The following is a 27,484-nucleotide window of genomic DNA, read 5'->3' as shown; positions in this document are numbered from 1 at the left end:
AAAAAAAAAAAAAAAAAAGGGAAAATAAAACAGGTTATTTGAATAAAGGCTCTCCCACACTGTCCCTCTTTCACATGCAAAAAAAAAAAAAAAAATAAATAAAAAAATACCCCAACAAGATTCAACGTGGTCCACTGAGTAGTGGTCCCACAACACGATCCCCCCCACCCCAACAAGCCTGTACTCCGACCTATGGAGCCTCGTTCTCAGAAAGAGGCTCCATAGGTCACTCCTGGTCAGCAACAACCCAGAATTTCTGATGTGAGGTGACTTCAATGAATTACTGATATAACCGCGCATGAAAAATTCTGTGTCTGGTGCTGACCTATAAAACCTTGTTAAAGGATGGAGTATGGATTAGGGGGATGTCATGGGACCACTGCACAATAGATTGGGTCAGATTTTTTTTTTTAAATAAATTGGTGAACGAGGAAGTGTGTGGTGAGGGTGTGGAGTGTAATATATATATATATATATATATATATATATATATATATATATATATATATATATATATATATATATATATATATATATATTATATTATATTATACACACACACACACACACACATATACAGAAACAGTATTCATCTCTTTATACCTTAGGCTGTGTTCATATAATCCTCCCCCACCACAATACATGCCCTCTTGGCAGTAAAATGCTGCTTCCAAAAAGCAGTGTTTGGGACGTTATTTGTGTACAGTACATGTGGAAGGCTGTGTGCACACGGTGCCTTTATGGCCACGTCTTTTCAGACATCTGCAGGGATATAGTGATGCCACCAAAGTCTGAGTATTGTATAGTGCTGTGCACACTGTCAGGATTCTCCCCTTGCAGACACGGGAAAAAAAAATAAATAAAAATCTGCAGCATACCAATTCTTTCTGCATTTTCAAAAAAAAAAAAAAAATAAATAAAATATAAAAACAAAACCCATCAAAAGTGTATCTATCCGCCGTATTTTTCCTGCCTGAACATGCAGATTTGGGTGAAGATTGTAACATGTGCACATGGCCTATAGTTTCATTTACCACAAAAAGCAAAAAAAAAAAAAAAGTTGTGCTTTTCGTACTCATTGGTGAAGAAAAAATAAAATAAAAAAAAAAGCTTTTGCTCGTGCTGTAGAAAAGCAGCTTTAAGAGCCATGAAAAAATAAAAACAAACCACGGCAGAACAGGCTCCATGTGAACTTAGCCGCGTTTTTCGCGTGTCCGCACCACTAGGCCCCACAGTCCCCACCCCACATCACACAGGCTTCCCGCTCAGTGCCCTCTCCATTACTCCATGTGTCTTGTGTGATCTCTATGGGTTTCTTATTACAGAATAGATGAATACAATGATTAGGGATGAAGCTGGGGGTCCCAGCAGCAGAGACCCCCGCAATCAGCCAAGAAAGCATTACAAAGAAAGCAATAGGTCTGCCCTAAGCACATGGGGGAGGGGTGCGGGCTGGAAAGAAAGGGGAGAGCGGAGTTGTCGCTTCTCACTAAGGGTGGAGAGGCTGAGGAGCACAAGGCCCTTCCCTCCACAGCTCCACTCACTGCACACAAGCATACAATACACAGGTAGCCCGTACATGGCTGCCCTGCACAGGGCACTAATACAATGACACAGAACTACAGCAAGACTTTCCCTCAGGCAGGAAATCTGCCTCTAATTGAATTGTGGAAGCAAAGTCTCCGGAGCTGTAGAGCAGAGGAGGAGGAGGGGGGAAGACGAAGGACACAAAAGAGGCTGCCTGTTCCTACAGCAGCTCACAGGCCGCACACTCACCATGACTGGAGCTCACACGATCCACAAAGCCTCGTGTGCTCACTGCCACCATTTATATGGAGTTCCACACATTCAGGAACTTGAGCTCAGAGGTGGCCCAATGGCAGGAGGCCTCATTGTTTAGAGGCGGAGAGTGATGAGGGGAGAGGAATGGGCCGGGCTACCGCACAAAATGCCTCCTGATGAGGGGATTGTGCTGAGGAGAATGTGTGACAGGAAAACTAATGGCAGACAGCGGCCTTCATGCCTTATTCCTATACGGAGATGGTCCCGAGTGTAAAGACACAACTGGCTCCCACGTATATAGGAAATGAATGTGACTGTCCATTCACCTCTTGGAATAAGATGGATTATGTTCATTGTAACTGAGCAGCCAGTGAATCTAGCCACCAAAAATGTGTATTTTAAGGGACTAGTCACTAGATTTGCATTCATTTGCTAGTAGTCCCCTAACTTGGTCACTAAAGCCAGCCATACACAATAGATGACTGTCTGCAGCCATCCCTCCCGACTCCGCCATACACAGGAGTGCTCATCTGACAGCCATCCCTCCCGACTCCACCATACACAAGAGTGCTCATCTGACAGCCATCCGTCCCGACTCCGCCATACACAGGAGTGCTCATCTGACAGCCATCCCTCCCGACTCCACCATACACAAGAGTGCTCATCTGACAGCCATCCGTCCCGACTCCGCCATACACAGGAGTGCTCATCTGACAGCCATCCCTCCCGACTCCGCCATACACAGAAGTGCTCATCTGACAGCCATCCCTCCCGACTCCGCCATACACGAGTGCTCATCTGACAGCCATCCGTCCCACCTCCACCATACACAGAAGTGCTCATCTGACAGCCATCCCTCCCGACTCCGCCATACACAGGAATGCTCATCTGACAGCCGTCCCTCCCGACTCCGCCATACACAGGAGTGCTCATCTGACAGCCATCCCTCCCGACTCCGCCATACACAGAAGTGCTCATCCGCCATACACAGGAGTGCTCATCTGACAGCCATCCCTCCCGACTCTGCCATACACAGGAATGCTCATCTGACAGCCATCCCTCCCGACTCCGCCATACACAGGAGTGCTCATCTGACAGCCATCCCTCCCGACTCCGCCATACACAGAAGTGCTCATCCGCCATACACAGGAGTGCTCATCTAACAGCCATCCCTCCTGACTCCACCATACAAAGGAGTGCTCGTCTGACAGCCATCCCTCCCGACTCCGCCATACACAGGAGGCTCGTCTGACAGCCATCCCTCCCGACTCCACCATACACAGGAGTGCTCATCTGACAGCCATCCCTCCCGACTCGGCCATACACAGGAGTGCTCATCTGACAGCCATCCCTCCCGACTCCGCCATACACAGGAATGCTCATCTGACAGCCATCCGTCCCACCTCCACCATACACACAAGTACTCATCTGACAGCCATGCCTCCCGACTCCGCCATACACAGGAGTGCTCATCCGCCATACACAGGAGTGGTCACCTGACAGCCATCCGTCCCACCTCCGCCATACACAGGAGTGCTCACCTGACAGCCATCCGTCCCACCTCCGCCATACACAGGCCTTCTCATCTGACAGCCATCCCTCCAGACTCTGCCATACACAGGAGTGCTCTACTCGGCTAAGCACTTGTGTTTATTATGCCATAGTCTGGTGGACGCTTACCTCACCTAGAACAGCAGTCCGAAATTAGACACGCTACATGGTGACCTCCGTTCACATCTGTTGTGGGAGTTGGGAGACCCCTTACACACGGTCAGCCGTGCCCTCTGGTGTCGGCGGGTTTAGCCAATGCTAGTCTAATGTGTATGGGAGCTTTTAATTCTGATCTCAGGGTTCTGTATAGGGGAGGAAGGACATTATTTTCTCACAGTGATCTGGTAATCTTTTTTGTGCTCTAGTGTGTCAATTTGCAATTATTATTTCTGACAGTTTTGTTGCTAATGTTATATATGCCTACCTGGTTTATAACTGTAAATACGTTTTTCCACTTTCATTTCACAATCAGTTCTTGGTTATATGTAAATTGTCATAACTGCCAATATCTAAATTATATGCATTCACCTGATCCGCCATGTATTTTGCCATCGCCTTTCTTTATGGAGCCTGTCAGTTTTGTGACTTGCCTGTCACACAGGATAGATAAGTATATGGAACCTAACTCACTCTATGGTTCTCCATTTTCACCACCTACTGTATAATAATTTTCTGTTTCATTGCCCCCTTTCACTCATTCCTTTCTTCTTCCAATTTCCTATCTGCCTCCTTTTTTCCATTCATTTTTGTTTTATACTCTCTTTATTTTGATCATTCCTCCACTTTTCTTTCCGTACTTAAACTTGTGGACATTAACCACTACATCATTTTTTTTCTCTTCATCTGCATAGCACTACACTTTTATTCCTTGACATATATTTGTTTACTTTGACTCTTCTTTTTGTCAATATGTGTATGCATATATTCCAATGAACTGATGAAGGTTCTAATTTAGATCAAAATGTTTTCACATTCTAGATTGCTGTTATACCACTGAATAAATCATCATTTATTCTCTAAATTGGAGTGCCTTGTCAATCTTGTGCGTGGACAAGAGAAAATGTAGTAACCCGACAGTGCAATATAATCAGAGAGCAGGCATAATGGAAGAGTTACAACTCAGGTTTGGGATCTCAACCTGGTTTTGAGTTCTGAATAAATGATGGAAAATAAACAAGTATCAATGGGACCTTAATGCTCACCCTAGAAACTTTGTAATATCATATAACCCATAGCGTAAAGCAGACGCCTCCTGATTAGTGATGGGTGAACCCTAGACTGTAAAAGTCCAAATCCATTTGGAATACTTTTTACCCGTGCACCAATCCTGGGCCTGAAGTACTCAGGTAACTATCTAGATTCGGCTATCTGGATAATAATAAAAAAAAAAGGAGAAATAAAGAATATAGGAATAAAGCAGGCCTGTTATACTTAGAGTCTCCCGCACGACTGTAACACTACTTTCGGGGTCACTCATTGGCATATGCACTGCTTACCCCACCCAACGGCAGTCCCAGCACCTGTGATTGGTTGCAGTTAGACCGTGCCCCCACCCTGTGTGACAGCGTATGGTCCCCCACAATTCTGATACCCAGCCATGATAAAGCCGACAGCTGAGAGCTGCTATTCTCAGCCTGGGGAGGTTCATGGTTATTGGGCCCCCCCCAGCCTAAAAATAGCAGCCTATAGCCGCCCAGAATTGTCGCATTCATTACATGTGACAATCCTGGCACTTTACCCTGCTCATCCCGATTGCCCTGGTGTGGCGACAATCAGGGTAATATCAGGAGTTAATGACACCTCACAGCTGCCACTAAGCCCTAGATTAGTAATGGGGGTGTCTATGAGACCCCCATCACTAATCTGTAAATGAAAAGAAACACAGAACACCAAAAAAAATTATTTGAAATAAAATACAAAAAACCCATTCTCTTTCACCCCTTTATTAACCCCAAATACCCAGGTCCAACGTAATCCACATGAGGTCCCACAACTATTCCAGCTCTGCTACATACATACTGAAGTCACAGCGTGCGGCTACAGAACTGTCCACATCCTGTGGGCTTCAGTCAGAGAGTGACTGAGCCACAGTGATGTTCGGTGAAGTCACTCAGTTTATTTGCGTACATAGCTGGAGGTTCACTTCCCACTGTACCCCACCTGTGACCACAGGTAAACTGACCTCATTAAACTCAATGATCTCCGTTCAGGTAAGGTCACTCAGTTCACAGACCTGCATCTCCTGACAGAACACCGCATTTTTTTGCCAACAGATGCAGAGTTGGTGCTGAAAATTACATACCATATTCCTGCACCAAAATTTCATGTCTTGTCTGCACCAAACTGACGTGAAAAATATTTTTGTGCATTTTTTTTTGCCAAGAGATGCAGATTTGGTGCTGAAATTTATACGCCCTATTCCTGCACCAAAACTGCATCTCTTGGCAAAACCCCCCCCCAAAAAAAGCGTCTCTTCCGCATCAAAACTACATAGCGTTTTGATGCGATTTTTGCAAGAAGATACAGATTTGGTGCAGGAATATGGTGTATAAATTTCAACACCAAATCTGCATCTCTTGGCAAAAGAAAATGTGGTTTTCTGACAGGAGATGCAGGTCGGTAAGGTCACCGAGCTTAATGAGGTCACCTGAGGTCAGTTTAACTGCGGTCACAGGTGGAGTGCCATGGGGACCCCCTGCTATGACCACAAATAAACTGAGTGATGGCACCGCTCATCACTGTGGCTCAGTCAATCTCTGCCTGAAGCATGTGTGTGGATATGTTGTGTGTACGCGTGTGGTGACTTCAGTATGTACACTGTGTGCAGAATTATTAGGCAAATATTTTGATCACATGATTCTTTTTATACATGGTGTCCTACTCCAAGCTGTATAGGCTTGAGAGCCAACTACTAATTAAGTAAATCAGGTGATGGGCATCTCTGTAATGAGGAGGGGTGTGGTGTAATGACATCAACACCCTATATAAGGTGTGCTTAATTATTAGGAAACTTCTTTTCCTTTGGCAAAATGGGTCAGAAGAGAGATTGGACGGGCTCTGAAAAGTCCAAAATTGTGAGATGTCTTGCAGAGGGATGCAACAGTTTTGAAATTGCCAAACATTTGAAGCGTGATCACCGAACAATCAAGCATTTCATGGCAAATAGCCAACAGGGTCGCAAGAAGCGTGTTGGGCAAAAAAGGCGCAAAATAACTGCCCATGAATTAAGGAAAATCAAGCGTGAAGCTGCCAAGATGCCATTTGACACAAGTTTGGCTATATTTCAGAGCTGCAACGTTACTGGAGTATCAAAAAGAACTAGGTTTGCCATACTCAGGGACATGGCCAAGGTAAGGAAGGCTGAAAAACGACCACCTTTGAACAAGAAACATAAGATAAAACGTGAAGACTGGGCCAAGAAATATCTTAAGACTGATTTTTCAAAGGTTTTATGGACTGATGAAATGAGAGTGACTCTTGATGGGCCAGATGGAAGGGCCAGAGGCTGGATCAGTAAAGGGCAGAGCGCTCCACTCCGACTCAGACGCCAACAAGGTGGAGGTGGGGTACTGGTATGGGCTGGTATCAAAGATGAACTTGTGGGACCTTTTTGGGTGGAGGATGGAGTGAAGCTCAACTCCCAGACCTACTGCCAGTTTCTGGAAGACAACTTCTTCAAGCAGTAGTACAGGAAGAAGTTGGTATCTTTCAAGAAAAACATGATTTTCATGCAAGACAATGCATCACATGCATCCAACTACTCCACAGAGTGGCTGGCAAGTAAAGGTCTAAAAGAAGAAAAAATAATGACATGGCCCCCTTGTTCACCTGATCTGAACCCCATAGAGAACCTGTGGTCCCTCATAAAATGTAAGATCTAAAGGGAGGGAAAACAGTACACCTCTCGGAACAGTGTCTGGAAGTCTATGGTGGCTGCTGCATGCAATGTTGATCATAAACAGATCAAGCAACTGACAGAATCTATGGGTGGTAGGCTGTGGAGTATCATCATAAAGAAAGGTGGCTAGATTGGTCACTAATTTTTGGGGGTTTTGTATGTCAGAAATATTTATATCTAAATTTTGTGCAGTTATATTGGTTTACCTGGTGAAAATAAAAGAAGTGAGATGGGAATAGATTTGTTTTTTATTAAGTTGCCTAATAACAGTAATAGTTACCTGCACAAACAGATATCCTCCTAAGATAGCCAAATCTAAAAAACCCCACTCCAACTTCCAAAAATATTAAGCTTTGATATTTATCTATTGAGTCTTTTGGGTTGATTGAGAACATAGTTGTTGATCAATAATAAAAAAAAATCCTCTAAAATACAACATGCCTAATAATTCTACACACTGTGTATGTAGCAGAGCCGGGATTGTTGTGGGACCTCGTGTGGATTTTTTCAGTGTTTCTGTTTTTCTTTTCACTTACCGTTCAGTAATGGGGGGGTCTTATAGACGCCTCCCTTTACTAATCTAAGGCTTAGTGGTAGCTGTGAGCTGTCATTAACCCCTTAGATTACCCAGACTGCCACTGGGATGATCCAGGATTATCGCATCCGATTGATGCGACAATACTGGGCGAAGGCAGACTGCGATTTTTAGGCGGGGTGGAGGGGGGGCAAAAACCATAGGCCTCCCCAGCTTGAGAATATTAGCCGCCAGCTTTTGGTTTTATCTTGGCTGAATATCAAAATATCAGAGTCCGGACAGATATCCGGAATAAATTCCGGGTCCAAAGTGTTTTTTTTTTTTTTTTAAAATCCGCTTGGACCAGCCAGTTCCGGATATATGTCGGTTTGCCCATCACTACTCCTGACAAATATGATGCATCTCCCGACATAGAGTTGTGAATTATTTACACAAATTTCAGATATAAATGATAGTAAACATCCACTTTTCAAAAAAACTTGCAAGAGCAGCATTAAGTGTAAAAATGTTGCAAACTATTGCAGAAAATAGTGAAATAGAAATATAGTGTGCACCATAAATGGTAACTTTCATGCTAGGTTTTTTTTTGGGCTTATAGTTATGAATATTCATACTTTGACACCTATCCACACGTAACTCTGCGTTAGGGTGCAGTAAGATCTGTGTAAAAAATTTGCGAGTGCAATGCAAGGAAATTAATAAATAAATAAATAATCGCATTGCACTCACACCAATGTTAACCAATAGAGCAGAGCACATCTGCTACTTTTATCTCTTGAAATCTCCTGCATGCGAGGCAAATGCGAGTGGCTCCGTACTCGTACAAGTCAATGGGTGCAGTCACATCCTGCTGTGAGAAGCAGTGTAGTGACCTGAGCTAAGCTCATGAGGTCAGCCCAGGTCACCGCAGGGGCTCACACAGCAGTGATGTGATGTACGCTGATGTGGCCATGAACTCCGCTGATCTCGTGACGTCAGTGGTCGTCATGGAGTTCAATGACCACCGCATTCTCACATCAAGTATCGCAGGTGGCCCGCGGCTGTGCTGTGACTTGTAGTTCCTTTTTTTTTTTTTGCAGACCTACTGACCGGACCATCTTTTCAATGTGTTCTGTGTAGGATCGGATGGCACATGGAAGAACTTCCGTGTGCCATGAGTTCCTACAAAGAAACACTTCAGTGGCCGTTCTGTTACTATGGAACATGTCCTATTCTGTTCTGAAATTGCGGACCGTTATGCAGGCGTCACACGGTACGATCTATCGTGCAATCGCACGAGCGATCGTACCCACCCCCATCGTTTGTGCGTCACGGGTAAATCGCTGCCCGTGTCGCACAAAGTCGTTAAACCGCCGTCACACGTACTTACCTGCTGAGCGACCTCGCTGTGGGCGGCAAACATCCACTTCCTGAAGGGGGAGGGACGTTCGGCCTCACAACGGCGTCACACAGCGGCCGGCCGATAGAAGCGGAGGGGCGGAGATGAGCGAGATGTAGACATCCCGCCCACCTCCTTCCTTCCGCATAGCCGGCAGGTGCCGCGGGAAGCGGGTAAGCTGTGTTCATCGTTCCCGGGGTGTCACACGGAGCGATGTGTGCTGCCCTGGGTACGATGAACAACCGGTGCCATTAAAATTAAAAGATTTTTTGAACTTAAACGACGAGTACACGACTCACGATTTGTGAACGAGTCAGCGTTGCTCGGTGTCACACGAGACGACGTCGCAAGCGATGCCGGATGTGCGTCACGAAAACCGTGACCCGGATGATGCATCGCACAATAGATCGTCTCGTGTGACGCCCGCATTACACAATACAAGTCAATGGGTCCACAAAATCCTCCCTTATTGGATTATGCCGGACCCAGTTTTGTTTTTTCTTTTCAATAAATTAGTGAAAGAGGGAATGTTTTGGGGAGTGTTTTTTCAAATAAGTTTTTGTGGTCTATTTTTTTTTTTTTGTATTACTGACCGGGTTAGTAATGTCGGGTACCTGATAGAAGTCGTTACATCACTAATGCCAGGGCTTGATGCCAGGTGACATTACACAGCTTGTAGCAAACCCCATATATTATCTGGTTTGCCACCGCACCAGGGCAACAAGATAAGTTGGGGCAAAGCGTCAAGATTGGTGCATCTAATGGATGCACCACTTCTGGGATGGCTGCGGCCTGCTATTTTTAAGCAAAGAAGCGCGGACCTCCCTAGTCTGAAAATACCAGACCACAGCTGTCCACTTTACCTTGGCTGGTGATCCAATTTGGGGGGGACCCCATGGTTTTTGTTTTAAATTATTTATTTAATTTAAAATAACAGCGTGGGGTGCGCTCTATTTTGGATTACCAGCCAAGGTGAAGCTACAAGCTGTAGTTTGCAGCGGTCTGTTTACCCTAGCTGACTACAAAAAAAAAAAAATAGGGTAGACCCCACATCATTTTTTTTTTAACTATTTATTTTTTGGTACAAGTACAAGGCTAAACACCCTTTTGTGCCACATGAAAGGTATTAAAGGGTCCAAGATTACAAAATGCAGGGGAGTGGGACATTACAAATGTCTTTCTCATTTATCTATCTCTCCATCTATCTTTCTAGCTTTTGACTGAATGTAACACTCCTTCCATTTTTTCTTTTGCGGTCCGCAAAAAAACCCCGGAAGGCACACAGACCGTATATGGAACGAATACGGATGTCAGACGGATGCGTACGTGGAAAAACAGGACCGTTAGGGACTTTAGATTGTGAGCCCCAATCAGTAGGTCTTTGGAGTGTGGGAGGAAAATCAGAGCACCCGGAGGAAACCCACGCAAACACAGGGAGAACATACAAACTCCTTGCAGATGGTGTCCTTGGTGGGATTTGAACCCAGGACCCCATTGCTGCAAGACTGCAGTGCTAACCACTGAGCCACCGTGCTGCACAGAAAGAGGGTGTCTCTTGTCTTTATTTTTTTTAATAATTTGCTCTTTTGATGTCTTTCAGGTTCGCTTTTGGGAATCGTTATGGGACCTCGCTATGGATTACAACAGACATTTTTTCAAAAAATGTGTAATAAGCGAACGAGGGTTATAGTTGGGGGATGTGTCAAAATAAAATTTATTTTTCTCTGTTCAACGACTGGATTAGTAATGGGGAGGGGTATCTGATAGATACCCACCCATTACTAATAATAGCTGCAAATTGCCAGCTGACATCAAGCCCTGACATCAACCCCATTTATTACCCCCGTTTGCCACCGCACCAGGGCAACGGAAAGAGTTGAGGCGAAGTGTCAGGATTGGCACATCTAATGGATGCGCCACTTCTGGGTTGGTGGAGGCCTATTTTTAGGCTGGGAAGGGTACAATAACCATGGGCCTCTCCAGCCTGAGAATACTAGACCACAGCTGTCCGGTTTACCTTGGTCGGTGATCCAATTTGGGTGGGGGGGGGGCGGAACCCCATGTTTTTTGTTTTAACTTATGTATTTTAAATAAATAATTTAAAATAACAGCGTGGGGTGCCGTTTGTTTTGGACTACCAGCCAAGGTAAAGCTGCTAGCTGCAGGCTGCTGCTGTCTGCTTCACCTTAGCTAGCTAGCAAAAAATAAGGAGGACCCAAAATAGTTTTTTTTTTGGAAAATATTTAAATTCGAGTTAAAAACAAGGCTAAACAGCCTTTAGTGCCACATGAAAGGCATAAAGGGTGCAAGCTTACACAATTCAGGGGGAATTATATATTTGTTTCACATCTATCTAGCTTTTGACTGTTTGTAAAACTCCATGTTAAAAACGCATGCCACATGGATGGCATGACCGACACACTGACTTCACACGGATGATATAAGGAGACTAGGCGACGGGATATAAAGCACTTGCATGACATATGGAATGACACTTGCATCTCACTCCAAGACACTTCAGGAACAACAATGGAGCTATATATGATGCACAGATGTGACTGCACCCTTACACAGATGTTCTCTTCTAGCTGCATTGCTCTCATTGATGTATGGGGTGTTATCCCCAGGTATCACAGACTATACACACACCTATATTAAGCAATTTTGTGGACACTCCCCATGACTATATGTAGGCACAAGCAAACAGCAAAGTGAATAAATCTGTTTGGAACAGGGACAAAGGCTGCAGAGTATTCTACAGGTAACAGACTAGTAAAATCACAGCAGGAGGGGAGAAACCAGGATCTCTTCAGATGTACCGGAGCCACACAGAGGATGAACTGAATGGAACCAGTTTTTAACAAAAGTGTAGAGCCACCCAATAATGTAAACTGATACAGCATTGTATAACTGCAGGGGCAAACAGCAAGTGCACAAATATCAGAATAAGAAAAATAGCTTATTCTTATACATTGCCCTCTCACTGAGGAGATAGGACTGAGTTAATGGGCTGGTAATGTAGAAAAATCACCCTTTAAAAGAAGGGCTGGGAAAAGTGCGGCCTGCAGGGCACAACCAACCCAACGGGTGTACTAGTCCGGTCTGCAGACCAAGACAGCCAAAGAGCTGAACAGTGGACCGCAGGTCACACCATGCCCTCCCCAGCAGGAGTCCCGATACCCCCAATGTTTGCATCCTCAGAATCCAGATAGCGGTGACTGCATTGGTGGAGGACGGAGACACTGGCTCTTTCTTCCACCAATCAGCATATGGGACAGCAAACGTGATAATGACGTCACATCGTTGTGTGTGCTGTGCGGAGCGTTGCTGCACTGAAGCACAGCGCCGGGGGATTGCGAGCAAGATAACTACCGTATGTTTTTATACATGTGTATGGGATGTCTGCATGTATTTAGGAGTCTATATGGGGTCTCATACTATGTGGGGAAATGTATATAGGAGGCTATGTGGGGCTTATATTGAATATACAGGGCTATGTGGGGGCTTAGAAATGTATATAGGAGGCTATGTGATGCTTATACTAAATATACAGGGCTATATGGAGGCTCAAATTTATACAGGATGCTATATGGGGGCCCATACTATATGTAGGGGCTCAGTAATGTTTTTAGGAGTCTATGTGGGGGCTCATACTATATAAATTGAGCAATGTAAGGTTCATACCATATATATGGGGCTATGAGACCCTCACTATATATATGAGCTAGGAGGGGCTCATACTATATATATATATATATATATATATATTATATATATATATATATATAAAATATATATATATATATAAAAGGGGCTATGTGGGGGCCTGATACTATATAAAGGAGGCTATGTGAGGGCACATGTTGTATTTAGGAGGCTGTTTAGGGGCTTATACTGTATTTAGAGAGATTATGTGGAGCTCACACTATGTGTGGGGCTGTGGGCTCATCCTGTATAAAGGGGCCTATGTGAGGGATCATGCTGTATATAGGGGGGCTATGTGTGGGATCATACTGCATATAGGGGAACTGTGTGTGGGATCATACTGTATATAGGGAACAGTGTGTTGGATCATACCGTATATAAAGAGGCTGTGTGTGGGATCATTTTGTATATAGGGGGGCAGTGTGTTGGATCATATTGTATATAGCAGGCTGTGTGATGTTATGTATATAGGGAGCTATGTGAGGACTAATCCTATATGTCAGGGGTCAGGAACCTTTTTGGCCGAGAGAGCCATATTTTAAAATGTAATTTCGTGAAAGCCATACTCACCAGGGAGGAGCGGTTCAGAAGGTCCCAGGAGGTAGGGTAGGTGATGCCGTGGGCTTGGAGGAGGGGGGTGTCACAGCTTAAGAGGGTCAGTGTGTGGAGGGCTGGTGATACTGCTGTGGGGTGTCACGGTGGCGGGAGTTATTTTATCTGCTGGCGGGCTGCTTTGAATCTCCTGCAGTTGACGAGATAGACTTCAAGAAAATGGCCGCAGATGGACTTCAAGAAAATGGCCGCGGAGTTCTATCTACGCACACGCAGCCTCTGCGGCCATTATTTTTGTAACTTGATCTTGTCAACTGCAGGAGATTCAAAGCAACCCGCAGTCCGCCGCCTACTGTGGCTTGTTGCCGCGACACCCCATGAACCCGTAGTATCACCGACTCTGCGCCACCACTGCTGTCCCAGTAAGCCATATGCGGCTTTTGCAAGACTCACCCCCATTTTTGGGGGGGAAAAGTGCGCCTTACAAACCGGAAAATATGGTAATTTTTTATTAAGGACTTGTCAGCGGGCCAGATGCAGCCATCAAAAGAGCCACATCTCGCTCACGAGACAGATTTCTGTCCCCTGCTATATGCAGTGGGCTATGATAAGGCTCATGCTATATAAAGGGGACTTAAATCTGCTCAATATTAAAAAGGTAGAACCCAAACCACATCCAGAAAAAGTTCTGCAGTGCCAACTAGTGGCCACAGAAATTATCACAGTTAAGGAGTAAATTAAAAGGGAACACTGATATGAATGTTTAAAAATAACAAAATAAAACAAAAACTTATAACCCTCGCTTTCCACTAATATAGTCAGTAACAGCCACAAGTGGCAGAAGTGGCTAGTCCATGAGGTTGAGTTCGTGTGAATTTAGTCAATGACCGTAACATTCAAAAGGTCACATTTTTTTCTATTTTTTTAGCTATACCAGAATTCAGGAGAACACTCACACTGAGGGTCAGATGGTATTGTTTCCCATAGCGGCTAACGAGGGGATGCCGATTCCAATAGCTGGCCCCTCAGACTCGGTCACATCTAGTGGACCAGCCCTGTCGTTACTTCATATAGGAAAGTACAAATCAATAAAATGTCTTCCGTACGGTCTTATTTAAACATATATTTTTTTCTTAAAGGATGCAAAGCTTCTGCATATTATAATGTTAAAAAAAGGACCACATCTCCATGGGTTGACCATGGCCTTCTCTGACCCATAGACACTTATATGGTTGATTTTGATTTGTTATGTTGACCAAAACTGGGCAACTCTACTTTTTTGTGTGTGGAAAAATGTCCAAAAAAAAAAAAAAAAAACTAAAAACAACAAAAACGACAAAACACAACCCCACAAGACAGGTGAACAGCACCATAGACCAGGGTGGATAAAAATCAATGTTTTTTTTAAAAAAATTAAAAAAAAAAAAAAAAAATCGGATTTTTTTTATTTAAATCGGATTTTTTTCAATAAACTGCTTTTTGAGGAAAATATTTTACCATCCAAAGGTTCTTCCATCATGAGATAAAGCTGAGTTGTTTAACTCAGTAGAATAAAGGCTGTATATGTGTAACATTCACAATGCCATGCTCTTCCAGAGGTTTCTGTAGGATTAGTGGGCAGTTTCTCTCCTATATTATCACAGACGCTCGCTTTACTTACGCAGTTCTCAAAACTGAATTTGACTCCGCAGAGGTCCCAGCCTCTTCTTCACGGCAAAAATATTACAACATGAACAGAGTTGAGAAAAAGACCTTAATCCTATTGTTCTACAAACCTATGAATACAGAATCAACGCCTTCAGTGCCAAGTCCAAGAAGTTAGACAATATGTTTCTGATTGTTTGGAGTGGAATAGATCTGCACAACACAAGAAGAATGTGAATCTAAGTGTGAGGAGGAGGAAGGGCAAGCAGACAAGAAAATGAAAGTGAAACTTTGAGCACAATACTGCAGCATAGCCACAGACAGACAAGTCTGGATCTGTTTGTGTGTACGATCTGAGGTTTATTACATTCTTTCCTTATAATGGCAGCAGGCCGTAAAAGAGACCCAGTTTGGGAATATTTTAATGAAGCTCCTTCGCCTATCGGTAAGGCAGGCATGCGTGCAAAATGCAAACAATGCAACAAAGATGCAAGGCCTGGTGGCGCGAATGAGGCAACATCATGAGAAGTGCGGTGATGAAGATGACCAAAGAAACACTTCTGAACAGGCAGGATCTTCAGGTTGGTAAACATTTTTATTGAATCCTATTTCTAAAGACTGAACTGTCATGTGTGAGAAAAATTATATTTCTTATTATTACTGCATGTTACTGTCATTTGGTACAGTTATGAAGAAAAACAAATATTCCTTTTGGGGCAGGGGCAGTGATGTGTTGTGTACAATAAGCAGAAATTGAATAATAAACAATAAAATAACAGCATTGACTTTTTTTTGTTTAGGGGAATTCATGGATTCTGGAAACTATCCACCTCAAAGATCACAATCATCCTGTTCCACAGTTTCAGAGTTATCCATCCAGGATAGTGCTTCATTAGCAGCAGCATCATCATCAGACACCCACAGCCACATATCACCATCACCCAAAAGGAAGAAAAAAACCTTTACCTCCTGGAACCACCATAGATAGGTTTGTGATAAGAACTAGCAGATTAGAAAAAGAGTTGATTGATGAAAAAATTGCCCAGTTTGTTTATGCAACAAACTCTTCTTTCCGTCTGACTGAGAACCCACATTTCATTAATATGGTTCAGTCACTGAGACCAGGATACAGTCCACCCAGCAGAGCTGATGTTACAGGGAAACTGCTGGATCAAGTGTATGACAGAGAAATGGAGCAATGTGCAACAGCTCTGGAGGGTAAAATTGTTAACCTAAGTATTGATGGGTGGAGTAATGTCCACAATGATCCTATTGTATGTGCTTGTATAACAACAGAAGAAGGTAAAGTCTTCCTTGCACAAACAACTGATACGTCAGGAAATGCACACACAGCAGAATACTTACAAGAAGTGGCAGTAAAAGCTATAACGACATGTGAACAAAAATTCAAATGTCTAGTACGCAGTTTGGTCACTGACAATGCTGCAAACGTATCCAAGATGAGAAGAGATTTAGAAGAGCAGGGAGGGAATACAAAGCTGCTAATAACATATGGTTGCAGTGCTCATTTGCTGCACCTCTTAGCCAAAGACTTAAGTGTTCCAGAAATAAAGGCTAATGTTGTTGAAATTGCTAAATACTTCCGTAATAATCATTTTGCTGCAGCAGCTCTGAAAAGGATGGGTGGAACCAAGCTAACGCTCCCACAAGATGTTAGATTGAACTCTGTGGTGGACTGTTTTGAGCAGTATATCAAAAACTGGCCTATTCTGATGACACTTTGTGAAGAAAATCGAGATAAAATAGATGGCACTGTCACGGCCAAAATCCTCAACATTGGGCTTAAGAGAAATGTTGAACATATGCTGAGCTTCCTGAAACCCATCTCTCAAGCTTTAAACAAAATACAGAAAAATAGCTGTTTTATTGCGGATGCTGGTGAAATTTGGAAGGAACTGAGTGAACACTTAAAAACAGAACTACACATGGACAGAATTAAATTACAAGCAGTAAACAAACGAATGGGACAAGCACCGACTCCAGCTCATTTTTTGGCAAATATTGTCAATATCCAATATCAGGGTCAAAACCTAAGTGCTGAGGAAGAGGAGTTAGCTATGACATGGGTATCCAGAAATCATCCATCTTTAATGCCAACTATAATAAACTTCAGAGCTGAGGGGGAACCATTCAAGAAATATATGTTTGCTGAAGATATTTTAAGGAAGGTCACACCAGTAAACTGGTGGAAGTCACTTAAGCGCATGGATTTAGAGACTGTTCAAGTAATGATTTCACTTTTAACAGCAGTAGCTTCTTCTGCAGGCGTTGAAAGAATATTCTCTTCCTTTGGACTCATTCATTCTAAATTGAGAAATCGGTTGGGACCCAATAAAGCAGGAAAGCTTGTTTTTCTTTGCCAGATTATGAATAGGAACAAAGAAGAAGATGATGATGAAGATGACGACAAGTGAGCTACAGAGGACAGCAGGGACAGTAGTATTTAAGTTTTTCATGTGTCGGCTGGGCTGACAGTCTAAGTTTCTTAAAATATATATATATTTTGTTTAGCCAAATTAGTTAACAAACATGAATGTTTGTTTAAGCAAATAACTTATGCTGTAATGTTGTTATTGTTTCAGTTGAATAAATCTATTTAAGTTATTAAGGTCAGGATTATTTTTCTCCTTCCCAAGTACAAAAGAACAGTGGTGTCCAAATATGAATGATTAACCCATTAAACTGGGGAGAAAACAGTAATATAAAAAGTGAATCTAAAAATCTTCATCTACTTGCATGTTAAAGTAGCAAGAACTAGTTTAGGTACAAACTTTGATTTAAATCACTGATTTACATCAAGCCTTACTGACTAGTGATTTAAATCAAATCCACCCTGCCATAGACTATTATGGATACAAGTTTTCAGTATGAAGAACATGGATATGAGATGCGAGTAAAAACCAAGTGTCTGAGCAAGGCCTAAAGGCGGGCTTTACACGCTGCGACATCGCTAGCAATTGCTAGCGATGTCCAGCGCGATAGCACTTGACCCCGTCGTACACGCAATATCTGGTGCTTGCTGCTGTATTTCTCACAAAAAAAAATTGATGAAAGGAGAGCTACAACTGATTCACAGGGCAGCACTTTACCCTAGATTAGTTGATTCTGCGTTGAGATATATGAATATGTTGCCAATTACTATATTTGTTCAGAGGTTGTGATATTATCAACCCTAAACCCTAATCGACCAGACGCATTTCCCCTCCCAACAGGAGGTTCTTCAGGGGTCATTCAAAAGCAGAATGATACATATACTATACAAATTATCCTCCAATTATATAGTAGGTATAGACATAATTTTTGTAATTTCCTCGTATAGAAAATGATATATATACTATACAAATTATTCTCAAGTTATATAGTAGGTGTAAACATAATCATTATAATCTCCTCTGGTTATAGCGCATTCTCAGGATCCAAAAGTTGCCAGGTGATGCAGAATTTCATAAAGGTATCAGTGTAGATGTTAGGCTGGGGCCACACGGGCACTACTGCGATCCACTTGCATGAGACTCAGCTCGTGCTGGCAGTACAGCAGAGCCGAGTGTCATGCTTGTGTCCTTGCAACTGAGGTCCGTTCGTGCGAGCAGACATCAGCTGCGGGGGGCAGGCTGGCACGCAGGAGGGGAGGGAGGGATTTCTCTCCCTCTCTACTGTGTAGCCGGCTATTGCCATTCTCGCACTGCACTGGCAGTACACCGGTGTACCGCGAGTGCAGTGCGATTTTTCTCTCGCCCCATTCACTTGAATGGGTGCGAGAGAAAGAGACTCAGCTTACAATCGCAGCATGCTGCGATTGTTTTCTCGGTCCGATTAGGGCTGAGAAAATAATCGCTCGTGTGCTGACACACAGGCTAGAATTGGTCCGAGGGGAATGCGATGTTTTATCGCACTCCACTCGCACTGTTTTTCTCGCCGTGTGGCTTAGGCCTAAGGCTACTTTCACACATCCGGTTTTTGCTCTGCGGCACAATACGGCGCTCTGCAGAAAAACCGCAACGGTTTTTTTTGCCGCCGGTTGCGGTATTTTTTGCATAGACTTACATTAGTGCCGTATTGTGCCGCAGGGGCTTGCGTTCGGTCCGGTTTTTGCCGCATGCGGCAGATTTAGCCGATGCCGCGGCTGGATGGAACGTTGCCTGCAACGTTTTTTGCTCCGGCAAAAAAAACGCATCGCGCTGCATCCGGCCGCTGCGGCGCATTTTTCAATGCATGCTTATGGACGCCGGATGCGGCGCGATGCGGAAAAAAACCGCATCCGGCCGCCGCATGCGGTTTCTTCCACTGCGCATGCTCAGTAGCGTGCCGCAACCGGAAAAAAACGGACCGGCCGCATGTAAAAACGTATGCAAAGGATGTGGTGTTTTCGCCGCATCCGTTGCATAGGTTTCACAGCCGGATTGAGCCGCATTGCTCAAACCAGATGTGTGAAAGTAGCCTAAGGCTACTTTCACACTTGCGTTGGACGGCTTCCGTTGCTATCTGCAGTCTTGAGGAATGACGGTAACCGTTGCAGGAAACCGTTATTTTCTGCACTTGGCGGAGTGTCAAAAAAACGCAACCTGCAGGATTCCGTCGGCGTCCGTTGTTTTTATAATAGACGCCTATGGTGGCTGATTCCGTTAGAATCCGTCATTTTGACGGATTCCGTTAACGCATCCGTCTTTACACAACTGCGCATGCCCAGATGTGTAAAGTCAAGGAAAAAAACCCTGTAACGGATTGCGTTATTTTGTACGATCCGTAGCATCCGTTGCATGCGTCACACAACGCAATGCTACGGATCCCGCCCAACGCAAGTGTGAAACTAGCCTTAATGCCTTAATGCCTTAATGTTATTTATCACCTCGCCTGGAACAAAGTAGTAGATTCTGGGCGAATGACGATGTCACCTATTTATGACATGTCCATTCATGATTCCCTTTCAAAAAGCAGAGACTGGGAACGCTCCCAGCATCACAAGGAGCCCTAGCTACAGGCTGTTACATTATGCAGAATCTCCAAACCTTTTGGACCGGATATATTTATTAATTATCTCCTGGAGGGGATCTTAGTCTATCCATTGCATTGTCAGAAAAAGAAAAAAAAATGCTTTTTGAAAGGGAATCATGAATGGACATGTCATAAATAGGTGACATAGTCATTCACTCTGAATCTACTACTTTGTTCCAGGCGAGGTGATAAATAACATTAAGAGAAATAAATAAGTTGTCCTGTAACATCTACACTGATACCTTATGAAATTCTGCATCACCTGGCAACTTTTGGATCCTGAGAATGCGCTATAACCAGAGGAGATTATAATGATTATGTTTACACCTACTATATAACTTAAGAATAATTTGTATAGTATATATATCATTTTCTATACGAGGAAATTACAAAAATTATGTCTATACCTACTATATAATTGGAGGATAATTTGTATAGTATATGTATCATTCTGCTTTTGAATGACTTCTGAAGAACCTCCTGTTGGGAGGGGAAACGCGTCGGCTCGATTAGGGATTGAAGGTGAGAATATCAAAACCTCCTCACAAATATAGTAATTGGCAACATATTCATATATCTCAACGCAGAATCAACTAATCTAGGGTAAAGTGTTGCCCTTAGGGATCTTGACTATAGGACTGTTTAGGGATATAATTTTGTGTTATGGCTAACTGACATTGGTTTTTGTTTTTTGCTCCTAAATAGGGGAAACACATGGGAATATAATCAGAAGGGATATATGTCTCTATTGTTTGTTTGGCACTAAATGGATTGTTTGCTATATACTGGGGAAGTTTTTTTATCTGATTGCTTTTGTTAATAAAATTAAATTTTATAAAATTAAGGAGTTTTTTAGTCTGTGAATCAGTGATTGCTGCGGTAGCGAACATTATCGCTACGGCAGCGTCACACGCACATACCTTGTCAGCGACATCGCTGTGACCGCCGAAATATCCCTCCTTCAAGGGTGAGGTGTGTTCGGCGTCACAGCGACGTCACTAAGCGGCCGGCCAATAGAAGCAGGGGGGCAGAGATGAGCGGGACATAACATCCCGCCCACCTTCTCCCTTCCTCATTGCCGGTGGACGCAGTAAGGAGATGTTTGTCGCTCCTGCGGTGTCACACACAGTGATGTGTGGAGTTGCAGGAGCGACAAACAACATCGTATCTGCAGCAGCAACGATAATAAGGAACTGAACGACGTGACACAGATCAGCGATTTTTTTACGCTTTTGCGCTCGTTCATCGTCGCACCTAGGATTTACACACTGCGATGTTGCTACCGGCGCCGGATGTGCGTCACTAACGACGTGACCCCAACGATATATTGCTAGCGATGTCGCAACGTAGAGTATGTACACTTGTAGCACAATTGTGTGCAGATTTTCTACACACAAAATTGCATGTTTTGCAGGAAAAATGCGGTAGAAAAGATGCTCGTTTTTGTTAATCATGGCGAGCGCTGCCGGTTCTCCGGCTGATGCTACAGGTTAGACCCGGCTCTCACTGCCCAGAGCGCCCCTGAATGCTGCGATTAATGCGACAGCAGCATTCAGAAAGCAGGGAGAGGAAACATTTACCTCTCTGTCGCTGTAATGTGATCACAGGTACCTGAACACTACCATGACGACCCCGTGTTACGGAGCTACTGATCGCCTCACAGACCATGCCAATGTGTGAGGTGACGTGTCAGTGCTGAGTGCAGCAGTGACAGATGGAATACATTGCAGTGATCGAGCTCTGCAGTGGATTATATTGGATAATAAAGGAGAGTAGTAGAATCAGATATCCAAGCCGCGCCAATGACTAGCCGATCATAGAAGTAGGAGATACTTGTTGCTTTAATTATGCATAGGTCAACGCGTTTCGGAAGACAGCTTCCTTCCTCAGGACAAACTGGCAAAGGTACAACAAATCTGCTGCAGAGAAGATCCTTACAGCTTCATATACACAGTAGTAACGTCATGATCCACCCCTTTTTGGGGGAAAAAAAAAAATCGGCGGGAATCTTGTACATTTATAAAAAAACAGGTAGCGAGGTCTGTTACATTCACCAATTTTCATAGTAAATTTCTCAAATTCGTTTAAAGCTGTCCCAAGGAATAAAGGAGTGTAAAAACATTAACTAATGAATAAGAATACAAAAACAAAAATGTGTGTTGAAGTCCTTAGTGCACCTTGAAAAAACATTTTTCTTATGTTAGTGTGTGGATGTCAGTGAAAAATCCCCCGAACTGCCCAGAACACCCTATAAGCAGTCGGATGTCACACATTCCAGGAGACAGCGTACTATCTGCCGCTGGACGTGTAACAGGTCGTGCCACTGTGAAACTGTTGTGAGGATGTGTGGAAAAAATCTATATATGTGTATAGGTATATATGTGAAAGGTAAGTATACAAGGAAAAAATAAAATGAAATAAAATAAAGGGGTTAGGAGGAAAACAGGAAAAGAGGAATAAAAAGAGAGGCATGAAGGAATAAAGAAGAATAAAAGTGTATTATAAATTGAAAAAAAGGAACCGTAAGCGGTAGGTGAGAATATATGACAGTACGGATGTGGAGTTACATACATGCGATTATAGGCGTTGTGACTGTCACAACCCCTATAGGTGAGTACCACTACCCCTCTTGACACCCCCCCCAATCTACCGGGGTAAGACCCTATTGCGCTTTTCTTTCCACAGTTTTTTTTTCCCAGTGGATTATATTAGCAGAACAAAAAAAAACCCAAAAACAACAAAAGAATGAACATGTTGCTTCTCTTTCAGCAAAGAAAAAAGAAGCAATATGAGCAGAGCAGATCAATGCTCAAGCTTTACTGGGATGCGATTTTCCTTGCAGTATTGATTAAAATCTGTATGATAAAAAAAACAAAAAATGCATGAAAAACCGCAATGTGTAACATGGCCTAAAATTCCCCTCTGGCCGGTTTCAGATGTCAGTGTTTAATCAGGTACAAGTCACACGCATGGTTATGGTCATACGTGACATCTGTGTTTGCATATATGTACATGTGACACGTACCGGAAAAAACACATCTCTGAAATAAAAAGATTTTCTATATTCACCTGTATCCAGCGCTGCTTTCTTAGTCTCTGCTGCCTCCCGCTCCTGACAGGTGAATAATCACAAAGCAGTGTGTGAGCAGTGACGTCCAGGAGGTCAATGGAATTCCCAATGAACTCTGAAGACACCCTGATGACACCACCGCGCTACAGCGGGTGTATCACCACGGTGACTTCACGGGTTCATCAGAGTTCATTAGGAACTCTGAGTCCCCACAATGCTCCGGCTTTCAGGTCACACACCACCCGTACACACACACACACACACACACACACACACACACACACACACCCACCAAGCACACACACCCACCAAGCACACACACCCACCAAGCACACACACACCCACCAAGCACACACACAAAGCACAGACAGAAAGCATACATACACCTACCAAACACACACCCACCAAGCAAGCACACACATACCAAGCACACATACACACACCCTCGAAGCGCACACACACACACACAAAGCACACACCCACCCCAAGTACAACCCCAAGCGCACACACACGCCAAGCACACACACCAAGCCCACACCCACACAGCCCACACCCACCCCAAGAACACACACCCACCAAGCACACACACACAGAGTGCACACACACACAGAGCGCACACACACAAAGCACACACAAGCACACACATACCCACAAAGCACGCACACACCCACCCATCAAACACACACACACAGCGTACACACAGCAAGCGCAAACACACACACACACACACACACCAGGCACACCCACCCATCACACAGCCACCATGCACACACACCAAACACACACCTACCTAGCGCACACCCACCCCAAGAACACCCACCCACACACAGAGTGCACACACACACAAAGCACACACATACCCACCAAGCACGCACGCACACCTACCCACCAAGTACACACACACACACACCGTGCACACACCCACCGCGCACACACAGCAAGCGCAAACACACACAGACACCTACCAAACACACACACCAGGCACACCCACCCATCACACAGCCACCAAGCACACACACCACAGCACCCCCTGAGCACACCCCCCCCAAACACACACCAAGCGCACACCCACACAGCACACACACCCACCAAGCACACACACAGAGTGCACACACAGAGCGCACACACACAGCAAGCGCAAACACACACACACACACAGCAAGCGCAAACACACACACACACACACCTACCAAACACACACCAGGCACACCCACCAAGCACACACACCACAGCACCCCCCCCAAGCGCACGCACGCACACACACCACAAGCACACACCCACCACACACACCCCAAGCACACACCCACCACACACACACACCCCAAGCACACACACACCACACACACATACCAAACACACACCAAGCGCACACACACACCCCCTCGAAGCAGACACACACCAAGCAGACAAGCACACAAGCATACACACCCCACAAAGCACGCACACACCCACCAAAGCACGCACACAACACACATCCCAAGCGCACACACACCAAACACGTGCGCATACACCCACCAAGCACACACACCCACCAAGCATACACACAAAGCAGACAGCAAGCATACATACACCTACCAAACACACACCCACCAAGCAAACACACACACACACCCACCAAGCACACCCCCAAGCGCACACACACGCCACACACCCACCAAGCATGCATGCACACCAAACACAAAGAGCACACACCAAGCACACACACAGTACACACCCACCAAGCACACACACACAGAGCGCACACAAGCACACACATACCCACCAAGCAAGCACGCACACCCATCAAGCACACAAACACCGTGCGCAAACACACACACACCTACCAAACACACACACCAAGCACACCCACCCACAGCACCCCCCCAAGTGCACACACTCACCAACCACACACACCCACCAAACGCACACACCCACCAAACACACACCCACCAAACGCACACACCCACCAAACACACAAGCACACACCCACCACCACACACCAAGCACACCCACCCCCCCCCCCCCCCCTCGAAGCACACTCACACAAGCATACACACACCCCACAAAGCACGCACACAACACACATCCCAAGCGCACACACCAAACACGCGCACACACCCACCCACCCCAAGAACACACACCACACACACAGCGCACACACACCAAGCACACCCCCACCCCAAGAACACACACCCACAGCACACACCACACAGCCACCAAGCACACACACAAAGCACACACAGAAAGCACACATACCAAACACATACCAAACACACACAAACACCTATCAAAGCACACACCAAACATGCACACACCCACCAAGCACGCACACACACACACACCAAGCACACCCAAGCGCACACGCATCCCCCCATCATGCACACACGTACACCAAGCACACACACCAAACATACACACAAGCACACACCACACACACCCATACCAAGCACACACATAGCAAGCACACGCGCACACCCACCCACACCAAGCACACTCACCCAAGCACACACCCACAACCACACATACACACCCTCGAAGCACGTACACACACCAAGCACACACATACACACACATACACATCAAGCAGACACACACCAAGCACGCACACCCACCAAGCACACACACACCAAACACAGCCACACAGCACACATACCAAGCACACACAGCACACCCCCACCAAGCACACACACACACACCTAGCAAACCCACCAAGCACACAAACCCACCAAGCAAGCCCACAACCACACATCAAGCACACACACACACACACACACACACACACCAAGCAGACACGCACACACCCATCAAGCACACACATCCTCGAAGCATGCGCACGCACACACACACTCCAAACACAAGCACACACCCACCAAGCACGCACACAACCACCCAATCACACACAGCCACCAAGCACACACAAAGCACACACACCCACCGCACACCAAGCACGCACACAAACACCTAAGCGCAAACACTAAACACACACACGAACACATACATGCTAAACACACATAACACACACACACACACACCACGCACACCCACAGCGTGCATACACACCACACAAACACACCCACCAAGCGCACACACAAAGCAAGCACACCTACACATACCAACCAAACACCCAAACACACCCACCCACCACACGCGCACACCCACCCACCATGCACACACCAAGCAGACACACCCACCAAGCAAGCACATACACCACACACACACACCAAGCAGACACACCAAGCACACACCCACCAAGCACACCCACCCACCCCAAAAACACACACCACACACAGCAAACACACACAGCAAGCACACACACACACAGCACACACACACAGCAAGCACACACACACACACACACACACACACACACACAGCAAGCAAACACACAGCAAGCACACACACAGCAAGAACACACACACAGCAAGCACACAAACACACAGCAAACACACACAGCAAGCACACACACACACAGCAAGCACACACACACACAGCAAGCACACACAGCAAGCACACACACACACAGCAAACACACAGCAAGCACACACACACACACACACACACAGCAAACACACACAGCAAACACACACACACACACAAGCACACACACATAGCAAACACACACACAGCAAGCACACACACACAGCAAACACACAAACACACCGCAAGCACACACACGCGCAAGCACACACACACACACAGCAAGCACACACACACACACACAGCAAGCACACACAACAAACACACACACACAGCAAGGACACACAGCAAGCACACACACACACAGCAAGCACACACACATACACGAAGCACACACATACACAGCAAGCACACACAGCAAGCACACACACAGCAAGCACACACACAGCAAGCAAGCGCGCGCACACACACACACAGCAAGCACACAAACACACACAGCAAGCACACACACACAGCAAGCACACACAGCAAGCACACACACACACACACACAGCAAGCACACACACACACAGCTAGCACACACACACACAGCTAGCACACACACAGCTAGCACACACACAGCAAGCACACGCGCACACACACACACACACACACACCGCAAACACACACACACACACACACACCGCAAGCACACACACACACACACACACACACACCGCAAGCACACACACACACCGCAAGCACACACACACAGCAAGCACACACACACACACAGCAAGCACACACACACACACACACACACACACACACACAGCAAGCACACACACACACACACACACACACAGCAAGCACACACACACACACACACACACACACACACACAGCAAGCACACACACACACAGCAAGCACACACACACACAGCAAGCACACACACACAGCAAGCACACACACACAGCAAG

General features: G+C 45.2%; 1 protein-coding gene across 2 annotated transcripts in view; it reads right to left on the bottom strand.

The window, feature by feature from the left end:
- LOC142291914 (histone H2A.Z-like) overlaps positions 1-27,484 on the bottom strand; it is a 71,765-nt gene that overhangs the window by 11,753 nt on the left and 32,528 nt on the right. The window contains exon 1 of one of the 2 annotated variants that reach the window (XM_075336872.1): positions 1,777-1,891. The exons of the other annotated variant lie outside the window; for it this stretch is intronic. Within the exon in view, the coding sequence (XP_075192987.1) occupies positions 1,777-1,779 (3 nt within the window). The 5' untranslated portion in view covers positions 1,780-1,891. Of the gene's footprint in view, positions 1-1,776; positions 1,892-27,484 lie in introns of those variants that run through there. 2 annotated transcript variants of the gene reach the window in all.

Source organism: Anomaloglossus baeobatrachus, chromosome 1 (assembly GCF_048569485.1).
Source record: "Anomaloglossus baeobatrachus isolate aAnoBae1 chromosome 1, aAnoBae1.hap1, whole genome shotgun sequence".
Taxonomy (NCBI): Eukaryota; Metazoa; Chordata; class Amphibia; order Anura; family Aromobatidae; genus Anomaloglossus; species Anomaloglossus baeobatrachus.
This window is presented reverse-complemented; position numbering and strand designations above follow the sequence as displayed.